This window comes from Bos grunniens, chromosome 12 (genome assembly GCF_055505025.1).
Source record: "Bos grunniens cultivar Pamir isolate PY7600 chromosome 12, Bosgru_T2T1.0, whole genome shotgun sequence".
In the NCBI taxonomy this organism is placed as follows: domain Eukaryota; kingdom Metazoa; phylum Chordata; class Mammalia; order Artiodactyla; family Bovidae; genus Bos; species Bos grunniens.
In genome coordinates, this window is record NC_141176.1 from 78,642,171 (window position 1) to 78,656,283 (window position 14,113).

Sequence of the window (14,113 nt, forward strand, 5' to 3'; positions counted from 1 at the left end):
ACTTGAAAAAAAAAAAAAAAACTCTAAACTTGAATAGTAATCTAATTATTTCTAACTTTTAAATTCTATTAAAAATATTGATAATGTATAATAGAGCCTTTTGAAAGCCTATATGTTCCTATTTTAAACATAAATATAATGGTAACAATTAATAAAGAAGGTAGCGCTAGAGAGGGTAGTACTGACTGACAGCTAATCACACATTAAGCATTGTTCAAAAGCAGTGTTTCTCACCTATCTAGAGAGGGTAGTACTGACTGACAGCTAATCACACATTAAGCATTGTTCAAAAGCAGTGTTTCTCACCTATCTGGGGTTAAGAATCAGTTTTATTTAATTTTACATTTTCAGCCCACTGCCATCTAATCACTGATCCACTGAGCATGGCTATGTGCAGCTATCTGCCCCTCTCCCTGCAAGTGCAACACACACACTGGTTTCTGGGCTGTTCAGGATTCCACCCATCCTGAGTGTGGCTGTCATAGCAATAGCTGATGGCTCTGAGTTTCCAGCTTTCTTAAATTTCCTGTACTTCTTTAAGACCTAGTTGCAGAGTTCATGGCACTAGTGCACAGACCCCACTGTGAGCGTCACTGTCATAGTTAATCTTTGCCACAGGGCTCTGAGAATTGTACTATCCCCACCACAACCTTCAGATAAAGACCCTGAAGCATGGTGCACTTCCCAACCTTAAGAGCCCATGATTAGCAGGTAGCAGAATATGTATCCAAACCCAGTCAGTGCCCAGAGGAGCCAGTATTTGTCCCTGGAAGGCTGACTCCAGAACTTGTGCTCCTTCCTGTGTGCTTGTGTCATTTTAACTACATGTGAAGGAAGAGCAGTTTGGTTTAGGCCATCAGATGAGGACCTTCTCAAATACACCTTCTACAGTCTACAAACCTCCTTCATCCATGCCCATCCTGCTCTCCTCTCCTGGTGATTAGGAATCACCAAGGTCAATGATTCCACCCTGTGTCTTTGGATGCTCTTGGCCCATCCATCATCCCAACCAAAGCCACTGTTCAAGAGCAGGAATTAGATTAATTTCTCAAAGAAGCTGAGACTTCAAGGGTAAGACACTTACCCAAGCATGTAACTATGGTTACATGACTGTAGGGTGTGTCCAGAGCCCATTTTGTTAAGGATGGTGCCAGTTTATTGTCTTGGAACCTTGGCTGATTATCACTTTCCTTTCACTCGCAAGTGTCCCACTCTAGACAGTACATTCTCTGGGTACCCACACTACTAGTGAGGAGTAGAGAAAGACCTGACAGGCATATCAGTGTGGCTGACTACAAAACCAGGGCTTTCTGTTATCCCAGGCTACTTCTTAAAATTTCAAAATTATAATGTTTAGAAGGAAAGTTTGTTCTTGGTCATCATTTATTCATTCAGTAAACATTTACTGAGCAACCCCTGTGTGACAGACACTATGCTGGAAGATATAATTAAAAAGTGACTAGGGCACAATTCCAAGTCTTTTTCTCACTTGGTTTAGTGAGGAAACAGATCATGTGTGAACACTCACAGTCAGGGCAGACTCCATGATTTAGATGGCCCAGTACACAATGGAAAGAACAGGGCCCTTGTTTACAAATGAAGTATCTCAGGATGGTGACAATGGGACACTAACCAAGAATGGTTCAGTTTAACAAATTAGAGGTGCTCAGGGTATTACAGAAATATGAGTTACCTAGGATGATGACTGATCTTAAGATGACTTCTTAGAAGAGGTGACAACTGGGCTAACCCTTGAAAATGAGGATTTCTGTCCTATATGGACCTTCTCCCTTGTTTTTTGACCATAAGATAGTGAGGAGAATCACTAAGTCACCATTTTTACTTACACATCAGTCAAGAGTTTTCCCCACAGTACACCCTCATCACCTACCTCTGGAGCTGTGATACATGCTGTGGGGGGAACATGGAGACGTGCTGTCCTGACCTCCCTTCAAGGACTTTTTGTCCAACTGCTGTAAGTGCTACCAGTGGGCAACATTAAACCACCAGCCCCTCTGGGGTCAGCCTATGTGCAATGGTCCATCCAGGGAGAGGTATAAAGTCCTGGCCAGTGGATGTGTCAGGAAACCCTGAAGGGCCATCATCACTCCAGATCCACACAGGGTCAGCTCAGGTCATCTGGCCAGTGATGCAGATTGATCCTTCCCTCTGCCCTACCCTATTTCTTCCCTCCTGATTTCACAGTGTTGACCCCAAGGGCACCCCTGATACACATCCCAGCACTAAACTCCATCCAAGTCCGCAGCCCAGAGAGCCAGCCTGCAACACGTATCAGAAAGCATTCCAGTACTCAGGGAGGATTTTTATTTGAAAATTACTAATTACACACATATTTATAACATTTTAAAACCCCCAAATAAAACACAAAATGGTAGAAATAAAGACTTTTTGTGTGAATGTGGTTACCTTTGGTTTAAAATCCACAATCTAACATTGTCTGATCAAAATGAAATTAAGTTATGTGGTAATAAAAGAAAACTATTATGTTAGAATATATGAAAGTGCCATTTTATAGCTTATAAAAAGACTGAATGTTAGCAGTTTGACATAATTCATTCTAATAGAAAAAATCCATTAGCATTTAAAATTTAGAGAACATTATACTTCTGAATAACTCATAGGTAAAAGATATAGTTAATTAATCAGGAATTAGGAATTAGAAAATACATAATACTATGGCTAGTGATTGGTGGTAAGTATCAAAACTTGCAGGTTGCAGCTAAAGTGGATCTCAGAAAAATATGTCGGCTTTATATACTTATATTAGAAAAATAATGATGTTATTAATATGTTTCCAATTTAAGAATTTAGAGAAAAAATTATGAAAGTAAAGGAAAAGTTTAAGGAAAGAATGATATGATGAGCTAGGGAAAGAAAAACAAAATAGAAAGCATCCATCAAGCAAAAAGCTAATTCTTTGAAAAAAGGAAAAAAGTTATGCAAGATTATTAATAAAAAATAGAAGGCTCAAAGAAAATTAAAAAGCCCAAAGAACACAGAGATGCTGTAGTTTAAATATATAAGGTATTGTGAATACATTTATGCCAATCAAGCTCAAAACACAGGAAACAAATCCACTCCTACAAAAATGAAACTTACCAAAATGACTCTGCAGAAATAACGCACTTAATAGGAAGCACATAATTACCAAAAGTTACCCAGACAATGTGGCTGCACAACACTGTGAATGTGATTAATGCCACTGAACTGTATGATCAAAAATGGCTATATGGCAAATTTTATACTATATATACTTTACCACAATTTTTTAAAAATGTAAAAAAATAAAATCTTCTATCTAGAAGACAGTCTAGAACATGGCTGTCCTTCATTAGCAAATACCCTGGAAGAGTTCCTACTTTGATAAAACATATTTTCCCTTCCTTCTCTTTTAGAGGACTTCCCCAATGGCTCAGCGGTAAAGCATCTGCCTGCAATGCAGGAGACACAGGAGAAGAACACATAATATTGTCCCTCTGTATTTTAAACATATTTCTTTTTGGAGGGTGATACCTCTCTCTTCTATAATGTCATTTAAACTACAGGTATGTTTTTCCTATTAGTTTTTTCTGTAGTATTTTAACTAGAGGTCTTTGAGTGGAAAAATGGACAGTAGGTCTGTTAAAGGAAGTGGTTACACAAAACGGCAACTTCACACAGTCTTCAAGTAAACAGAATCCCTGATGCAATTGGAAATAACATGTAATTCTGGGAATATTAAAAAAATAATCTGTGACAACTTTGTCTCAAATCTTAGAAAATCAATTTGGCTCTGGAGTCTCTCAAGACACAAAACCTGGGAGACAGCTTTTATTGATGACCTGCAACTTCTGATTTGGATAAGAAAGAAAATAGTTTAACATATAAATAAACATAACAAATCATTTTGCAAGAGCTTGAAATCACTGAGTGAAGTTGGAGGAAAAAATTATAGATTAACATCTTGGAATATGTAAATATTTGTTGCTAGTGTAAAAAATGTATAATATAATTTATGCAGTGCAAAAACCTATTGGAAAAATGCCTTTGGAATAGACATGAACTCATGGTAGAAACAGAACATTGACTCAAAAATTGTTGAGGTTGAGGGCTGTCCACTGGAAATATTCATAATCACACGGTCACTGTAATATCTGGCTATTTCCTTTCAGTGTGCACCTAAGGGGGGAAAAAGACAAAAACAACATTGTTAAGAGTTTTAAAGTCCTTCTAAGGCAACACATTTCTAGGTTAACTTCTTCATGTGAAGCAAATCATACTGAAGGAGGAGTCAGAACAGGCTGTCTTGAAAGCAGGACTCCATCTTGGGCCGAACTGTGGACTTTGAGCTATATGCCCAGTATCTATGGAAACGACATACCAACCGGAAAATCAGGTCCTCAGAAGGAAGAGCCCCAGGGCTCTCCATCACCTAAAAGAATACCCTAATTATCTGTGTGACCGAATAGAATCATAAATTCTATTATGCTTATTGGGGTATGACCACAAGCCTATTGATAATTGTTCACTGTTTAACTACCTAGGCTTAAGGCTTATGAATCACGGGTTAACTTTGATTGTATCTTTCTTTTTATTTTGTTCAGGGAATTTTGGGGAGGTGGGTTTGGGTGAGAATGCTTAGGATATATAAGGTTTTCACAAAAACTGGTCGGGGTTCTTGGCTAAGAGAAGACTCTGCCTTGGGCCCGCCAGTTTAATAAACAGCACTCCTCTATCTGCATTGTCTTTCTGAGTGAGTTTGTTTCCCGGAAGGCATGGCTACAACAATATCACTAGTGGAGGCACAATTTAAAAAACCAGGGGTATATTTATTCTATGGAGAAACTAGCCTCACTAAAATATAATCCCTCAGTGGGACTAGACTTAATGCCAAACAACCTGTAGATAAACTTGAGTTCTGATCATTCAGTTTTGTCACTAGGGTAAACTGATAAGTAAAATCTTACTGACTCAAAGCCTGGAGATAAATTAAAAACAAGGTGACAAAGAGGCTGGGAAATCTATTAATAGTGCCTGCCAAGGGTTTCTCATCTTCACACATAAAATGAGCACAACAAATTTGGATGTTAATATCAGGTTGTAATCTCTACATTTTATAAACTCTGATTGACAAGCACTGAAAATAAGGAGTAGAAAATGGAAAAAGCATAACACTTTTTCATGTAGCCATGAAAAAGAATGAGACAACTGTATGAACTAATATAATGAGATACAATATGGAAAGAACAACTATCATTTGTGCTTAAAAATCAAAAGACCACATATTCACAAGTTCTTCCTGATACACAGAACAGTCAGCAGTGGTGCAGGGGCTCCACCTGGGGGAGGAACTTGTGATGACAGGAATGTAAAGTGATTTACTTTTTGCTCATAATTTTTTTTTAAGTATTTTTAAAAGTGTTTACATTTTCTAGCAGTAGATGTATCATTTGTTTTAAAACTTATTAATAATAATACATTTTAATTATTTAGAGCAGTGGCCCCCAACCTTTTTGGCACCAGGGACCCAGTTTCATGGAAGACAAGTTGTCCACAGTGAGGACAGGGGTGGGAGGGGAGTGGGGGAGGTTCAGGTGTAATGTGAGTGATGGGGCAGCAGATGAAGCTTTGCTCCTTTGCCCACCACTCACCTCCTGCTGTGTGCTCGTGGACCAGTACCAGACTGCAGTCCAGAGGTTGGGGACCCCTGATTTAGAGTCTCTAAAGTTACTTAGAAGAACTGTGGGTATATTTTTTATTATTGAGATGCAAGGCTTCTGTCTATGGCCTTTTAAAAAATGATCACACTTTTACACTGTAAAATGCTCTACAGTCTCAAAGTACGTAAGCATGTGCTCTATCATCTGATCCCCATAATAAACTGAAGAAGCCCGCAGGACTGTAATCCCTGCTTTACACACAGGTGAGGACCTGAGGTTCAGAGACCTGGGGGACACAAGGCCACATGGATGCTAAGTGCCTCCTCCATCAATTCAAACTGGTCCAGGCTCCTCGAGCTAGGATATGAGGATTATATAACTTCTGCGCTCTATTAGGTGATTTCATGAATAGAAAAATTGACACCTCTGTTACACACTGGGAACAAAGAAACTTCAGAAAACCTCAACCAGATTTGCTTCATCATAGAACAGAATGGACAACAGGCATTCATACTTTGAGGTGAACTGTGTCCCCTCCAATTTTACATGTTGAAGTCCTAAACCCCCTAGTACCTCAGAATGTGACTGTATTTGGAGACAGGGTATTTAAAGAGGAAATAAAGTTAAGATGAAGTTATACAGGTGAGTCCTAACCTAACAGACTGGAGCTCTTATAAGAAGAGGAGATCAGGACACATACACACAGAGGGAAGACCATGTGAGACAGAGAGAAGATGGTGTCTCCAAGCCAAGTAGAGAGACCTCAGAGGAAACCAACCCTATTGACACCTTGACCTCAGACTTCCAGCCCCCAGAGCTGCGAGGAAAAACATTTCTGCTGTTTAAGTCACCTACTCTGTGGTCTTTGTATGGCAGCCCTAGCAAACTAATGCCCCCTTCAGCTTTATGTATCTTAAAAGTACTTTCTCTACTATTTCATAGACCATCAGATCATCTGAAAGGGTCAATTAAACAGTGATCAGCTCAGCTGATCTATGCATTTAAAAAAAATGTGACTTGGAAGCACCTTTTCCCAGATGTTGAGTTTTCTTTTCAAATGAATGAATCTTGTTCTATTAGAGTGAAAAGCTTGCTGATTTAGGCTAATGCTTCTAGTGTTATAACTCTGAAAAATGCATTGGTATCTGATGCTTGCACATTCAAAAAATTGATAATCTGACAGCTTACCTAAGAGGATGCAGAGTATGCAGAAATAATGCCAAGAAAATATTCCACTGGAATGGGAATCAAGAAACGCCTTTCTGTATAGGTGACCTGACCCAGGTGTAGGACTGAAATCCAAGATTGAGGTTCTGCCACTCTGTGAACTTGGGTGATGGCCCCACCTTGGCTACTATGTGAAAGGAGCAGTGTTCTCAGACTCAACCCAGAACATAGTACCTAAGGTGGCACTCAGTCTCCCCCAGCAATTCCCCCTTTGTGCACCCCGAATCAGCTCTGTGACCTTAGGTCAGCCCTGGACCCAATCTCCTCATCCATGACATGAATAAAAATGGACCATCATGAGATTAAGTGAAATCTTATATGTGAGAACAATGTAAAAGAAATGATAAAGAACTTTACAAATGTAACTTACCATTAATATCGTTAGAGTAGGTGCAGGATTACTAGACCAGGAATCGCAAGATTTCTAATTCTGTGACCTATGTCTGCTTCCATATATATGTTAAACTTGATTTAAAACATTCACTGAAAGAACAGATTTCTAATTCTGTACCTGCTGCAAACCAGCTTAACAGTAGTTATATACATAGGGAAACTGTGGAAAATTCTTCAAGAGATGGGAATACCAGACCACCTGATCTGCCTCTTGAGAAACCTATATGCAGGTCAGGAAGCAACAGTTAGAACTGGACATGGAACAACAGACTGGTTCCAAATAGGAAAAGGAGTATTTCAAGGCTGTATATTGTCACCCTGCTTATTTAACTTATATGCAGTACATCATGAGAAACGCTGGGCTGAAAGAGGCACAAGCTGGGATCAAGATTGTCGGGAGAAATATCAATAACCTCAGATATGCATATGACACTGCCCTTATGGCAGAAAGTGAAAAGGAACTAAAAAGCCTCTTGATGAAGGTGAAAGAAGAGAGTGAAAAATTTGGCTTAACACTCAACATTCAGAAAACGAAGATCATGGCATCTGGTCCCATCACTTCATGGGAAATAGATGGGGAAACAGTGGAAACAGTGTCAGACTTTACTTTTTGGAGGGGGGGGCTCTAAAATCACTGCAGATGGTGACTGCAGCCATGAAATTAAAAGACGCTTACTCCTTGGAAGAAAAGTTATGACCAACCTAGATAGCGTATTGAGCAGCAGAGACATTACTTTGCCAACAAAGGTCCATCTAGTCAAGGCTACGGTTTTCCCAGTGGTCATGTATGGATGTGAGAGTTGGACTGTGAAGAAAGCTGAGTGCTGAAGAATTGATGCTTTTGAACTGTGGTGTTGGAGAAGACTCTTGAGAGTCCCTTGGACTGCAAGGAGATCCAGCCAGTCCATTCTAAAGGAGATCAGTCCTTGGTGTTCTTTGGAAGGACTGATGCTAAAGCTGAAACTCCAGTACTTTGGCCACCTCATGTGAAAAGTTGACTCGTTGGAAAAGACTCTGATGCTGGGAGGGATTGGGGGCAGGAGGAGAAGGGGATGACAGAGGATGAGATGGCTGGATGGCATCACCAGCTCAATGGACGTGAGTTTGAGTGAACTCCGGGAGATGGTGATGGACAGGGAGGCCTGGCGTGCTGCGATTCATGGGATCGCAAAGAGTTGCACATGACTGAGTGACTAAACTGAACTGAACCTTCTTTCTAAAGGGCCTTAGTTTCCGCACCTTAAAATGAGGGTGTTGAATCCTATTATCTTATGATATCTGGACCTATCTAAAGTTCTGTGATCTATTTCTCATTACTCAATGGCTTAATAATATATAATGATAATATAGTTTCTAAATGAAGACTTTGACACATAGGTGGGTACAACTCTTTTTGGTGTGAAATGCATGAGGTCAAAAGCACAAAAGGGTTTGGGAGGTTCCTGGGTCTCTTGATCTCAGAAGGGAAGCTCTGACTGGGAGATACTCTAGTAGATGAAAGCACTTTGTGAATTTCAGGCAGAAAAATACAGAGTTCTTTGTTCAGCTTCTCAACATTTGCACACAATATAAGTACTTATGAAAAGTTCAGAACACAGAATTCCTTGTACCTAAGTCTAAGTATGAACTCCAATTCCGCCACCTCTTCAGCCAGCTCTGCGAACCAGGCAATTTCCTACCTGTGAACAGTGGAAGGTCCTGCTTGGCATTTCCTCATTTCTAAGGAGGACTGAGATGAGACAGTGATAGAGGGAACTTAGACAACATTTCATATAAAGCTTTCATATAGAAGTACTTAAGATATTGGGACATGTTTTCTTTAAGAAATATTTTAGTAAACTTCTTTTACTTACAAATGAAAATCTAGGAAATGCAGAAAAGTATGAAAAAGGGAAAATATATCCATAATTTAACAGCGATAAATTTTCAATGGAAAACCTCACCACAGGCAGCTGGAAGTCTCATCCCATCCCAAGCCACGCATGATAAGGGTCAAGAAGACCAGACCTTCCTTCTCTCCCTCCATCTTCTCATCAACCCTATTCCCACTCCCACCTTGTTTCAAGTTACAGATGGCTGTATGACAATGGCTAAGTCTCCTAAACCAGACCCCAGTTACCATCTCACCATTGTTAGGAAGATGTCATGTGACCTGAATGTTACCCATGCACAGAGCTTAGTGCTTCATACACCTCATCTCTGTGAAAGTGCTTTGTAAACCTTCAAGCATCATTCAGACTACAGTGTGAAGCTATTGTAAGTTCTTGATTTGTCCTGATGACAATTACATCTTCTAGAAGGTAAAGGAAGCATGGGAGGCAAATGGACCTAATTCTAAACAACAAAGAATTAGGGAGAAAGTGACAGTATTGGGTTGGCATTTTCTTTACAGATTAGAAAACAGAACAGGCCTACACCTTTCCCTGGAAGATCTTCTTAGAACCAAAATATTCCAAAATTTTCCTTAAACTCTCAAATTTCCTGGATATTCTTTGACAGCAATCAGAATGAACGTAAAGGGTCTGCAAAATGAGTGTTCTGTTCTCTATGAGAATCTGAATCCAGGGTCCAAAATATGGAAAGTCCAATTTGACATCTCTCTCTCAGGCACAGGTGTGGTCACACAGAACAGCACACATCCTGACCCCACTCACAGCACTGCTGCAGATTCTCAGCAGACCTGCCTTCTATTTGCCATGTGTTGTTAAGACCAAGTCATGAAGCTTCCTCTCTGGAGTCTTATAAGGGCACAGAGTGCTTGTTATCAGACCCCTGGTGGAACTCATGTGAAGGATGAACCCTGGAGATGAACTTTAACTATAACTTCCTGCAGCAGGCTCACCTGTTTTGCCCTTTCAGTGAGGGCAGCAGCCTCCGCCTTGCCCAGTTGTTGCACCTTCTTGTAAAACAGACTGTCTCTATTTTGCAGCAAAACAAATGGTTCATCATGTTCTTCCAGTCTCCCTGAATCCAAAACCTGTTAATCAGCAGAAACAAACCCATTAATGCACAAGGTTTCTCAGTAACATATTATAACTCAGACAGTATTTTAAAAAGAGGCAACACAAGGAGAATAGAGAGAATCTGTTTAGATGGTAGGACTGGCTGGTGTTTAAATGGCTTGATTATCTTGTTTGACTAGGCAAAGGCCTAAGCCGACCTTTTAATATTATAATGTTATAGGAAAGGAAGAAAACAGAAGTTTTAGAATAGGATTACTGGCACTCAGTAGCATCTTATATTCTGCCCAGGGCATTTGGTGTTATCATCTTTACCTAGTGCTCTTAGCTCTCAGGCTCTGAGCTTTCAAGCAATTTATACAGATACACAGAGTTGGAAAATAACTTGATTCAAGAAAATCAAAGTCCATTTATCTAAAAAGTAGGTTGATGTCATACAAATGAAAGGGCAGTGCCCTGACATTTTAATGGCCAAGTTGATTTGGAAATTCAAGCAATATTTGAGGAAAAGAGTAAGTGCTTCTGGGATTTCTTTAGGGTCCTGGATTATGTCAGCTGCTAAGAGGAGCAGAATCCCTTGTTTGAGAGGTTGAGATGCTTCTTGAAGTTGGATGTGGTGTAGTTTATTTTTCCAAGTGAAAGCCTCGAAAAAAGATCTGGTACATAAGCAGCTTTTGCAGGACTGCTCTGCACAGAAGAAATTTCTAAAAACCATTTTTCTCTTTGGATAAGACTAAAGAAGCAAGTAAGAAATTGAGCTTCAAATTCCTGTGATTATGGCCTGCAGAGCACACAGGGCCAGCCCAACATGAACTGCCTAGGATCTGAATCTGTTTTCACAAACTATCTTTCTTCCCCTTTCTTTCCTCAGCTGCCTGCCTTTTACCCCTTTTATTGCTCATTAGTAAGTCTGCTAATTTGAAACTGAAAGAGAGAAGAAGGGGCTTTCAACTCTTCCTGCTTACTAGTGACTTTGGTTAATGGTTCTGGAGGGGAAAAAGTTGTCTGAAACAACCGACCCAAATGATACAACTTTAAAAATAGTTTTGATGTTCAGTGGTATTTAATTCATTTAGGTCATATTTAGAGTAAATGTATCTTAAGAGAATATGCTGGATGGGCTTCCCTGGTGGCTCAGTGGTAAAAAGAATCTGCCTGCCATTGCAGGAGTCATGAATTTGATCCATGGTCCAAGAAGATCCCACGTGTCACAGAGCAACAAAGACCATGCTCCATAACTATAGACCCTATGCTCTAGAGCCTGGGAGCCACAACTACTGAGCCCACATACATAGAGCCTGTGTTCTGCAGCAAGATAAGCCATACAATGAGAAGACTGCATACTGCAATGAAGAGTAGCTCCCACTCCCTGCAACTAGAGAAAAGACCACACAGCAAGGAAGACCCAGCACAGGGAAAAAATAATAAATAAGATTAATTTTTTAAAAAAGAAGAGAATATGCTGGAACGCTAAACAAGACATGGGTTGTTTTTCCACATCTAGATACTGCAGCTAATTTCATCCTTTGTATTTAATTGGAAACATTTATTAAGTGGCATAAAGGCCATTTTCCTGTTAATCTTTTGTTTACTACTGTGAATCATTGCTAAGGGCAGCTTTCACTAAAGAGTTCAAAAATACCTGAATCTGTCTCAGTTCAGTCACTCAGTTGTGTCCAACTCTTTTCAACCCATGGACTGCAGCACACCAGCCCTCCCTGACTATCACCAACTCCCAGAGTTTACTCAAACTCATGTCCAGCAACTCGGTGATGCCATCCAATCATGTCATCCTCTGCTATCCCCTTCTTCTCCCGCCTTCAATCTTTCCCAACATCATGGTCTTTTCCAATGAGTCAGTTCTTCACATCAGGTGGCCAAAGTATTGGAGTTTCAGCTTCAGCATCAGTCCTTCCAACTAATATTCAGGACTGATCTCCTTTAGAATGGACTGGCTGGATCTCCTTGAAGTCATGGGGACTCTCAACAGTCTTCTCCAACACCATAGTTCAAAAGCATCCATTCTTCAGCATTCTGCTTTCTTTATAGTCCAACTTTCACATCCGTACATGACTACTGGAAAAACCATAACTTTGACTAGGCGGACCTTTGTTGGTAAAGTAATGTCTCTGCTTTTTAATATGCTGTCTAGGTTGGTCATAACTTTTCTTCCAAGGAGCAAGCGTCTTTTAATTTCATGGCTGCAATCACCATCTGCAGTGATTTTGGAGCCCAAAAATTCTGTTACTGTTTCCACTGTTCCCTATCTATTTGCCATGAAGTGATGGGATCAGATGCCATGATTTTAATTTTCTGAATGTTGAGTTTTAAGCCAACTTTTTCACTCTCCTCTTTCACTTTCATCAAGAGGCTTTTTAGTTCTTCACTTTCTGCCATAAGTGTGGTGTCATATGCATATCTGAGGTTATGGATATTTCTCCCTGCAATCTTGATTCCAGCTTGTGCTTCTTCCAGCCCAGCGTTTCTCATGATGTACTCTGCATATAAGTTAAATAAGCAGGGTGACAATATACAGCCTGAAATACTCCTTTTCCTATTTGGAACCAGTCTGTTGTTCCATGTCCAGTTCTAACTGTTGCTTTTTGATCTGCATACAGATTTCTCATGAGGCAGGTAAGGTGGTCTAGTATTCCTATCTCTTTAAGAGTTTTCCATAGTTTGTGAAATTATAGAGTAACTAGAATTATAGAGCAGCTATAACGATTGTGGAAAAGTTTGACATATAGTGAGAATTACCAAAAGGTGAGACAGAGACATGGAATGAGCAAACACTGTTGGGAAAATGATGCCCATAGACTTCAATGCAGGGTCATGATAAGCTCTCAAATTGTAAAAAATGCAGTTCTGGGAAGTGCAATAAAACAAGGTACATCTGTATTTCTAAAGCAAACAATACTAATAAGGTTCAAAATTGGGAAAGGAGCATGTCAAGGCTGTATATTGTCACCCTACTTAATTAACTTATATGCAGAGTACATCATGCAAAATGCTGGGCTGCATGAAGCACAAGCTGGAATCAAGATTGCTGGGAGAAATATCAATAACCACAGATATGACACAGATGACACCACCCTTATATCAGAAAGCAAAGAGGAACTAAAAATCTCTTAATGAAGGTGAAAGAGAAGAGTGAAAAAGCTGGCTTAAAACTCAACATTCCAAAGACTAAGATCATGGCATCTAATCCTACACATCATAGCAAATAGATGGAGAAGCAATGGACATAGTGACAGCTTTTATTTTCTTGGGCTCCAAAATCACTGCAGACCATGACTGCAGTCATGAAATTAAAAGACGCTTGCTCCTTGGAAGAAGAGCTATGACCAACCTAGACAGCATATTAAAAAGCAGAGATATTACTTTACTGACAAAGGTCCACATAGTCAAATATATGGTTTTACCAGTAGTCAAATACGGATGTGAGAATTGGACCATAAAACAGAGTGCTGAAGAATTGATGCTTTTGAACTGTGATGTTAGAGAAGACTCTTAAGAGTCCCTTGGACTTCAAGAAGATAAAACCAGTAAATCCTAAAGGAAATTAACCCTGAATATTCATTGGAATGACTGCTGCTGAAGTTTAAGCTCCAATAGATTGACCACCTGATGTGAGGAGCCTACTCATTGGAAAAGGCACTGATGCTGGGAAAGTTTGAAGGCAGGAGGAGGAGGGGATGACAGAGGACGAGATGTTTGGATGGAATTACTGACTCAATAGACATGAATTTGAACAAACTGTGGGACATAGTGAAGGAAAGAGAGGCCTGGCATGCCAAAGTCCAGGGGGTCGCAGAGAGTCGGACACAACTGAGAGACTGAACAGCAACAATTTTCAGGAATGAGAGGAGAAAC

The 14,113-nt window shown here is 39.9% G+C and overlaps 1 protein-coding gene across 3 annotated transcripts in view; it reads right to left on the reverse strand.

Annotated features, from left to right (window-relative positions):
* Window positions 1–2,308: 2,308 nt before the first annotated feature.
* The window catches only part of LOC147361954 (ATP-binding cassette sub-family C member 4-like), a 67,424-nt gene continuing 55,619 nt past the window's right edge, over window positions 2,309–14,113 (reverse strand). For all 3 annotated transcript variants that reach the window (XM_086330265.1, XM_086330264.1, XM_086330263.1), the window contains 2 exons: window positions 10,123–10,257; window positions 2,309–4,179 (listed from right to left, as the gene is read on the reverse strand). In XM_086330265.1, coding sequence (XP_086186391.1) covers window positions 4,159–4,179; window positions 10,123–10,257 — 156 coding nt within the window. In that variant the 3' untranslated portion in view covers window positions 2,309–4,158. The remainder of the gene's footprint in view (window positions 4,180–10,122; window positions 10,258–14,113) is intronic.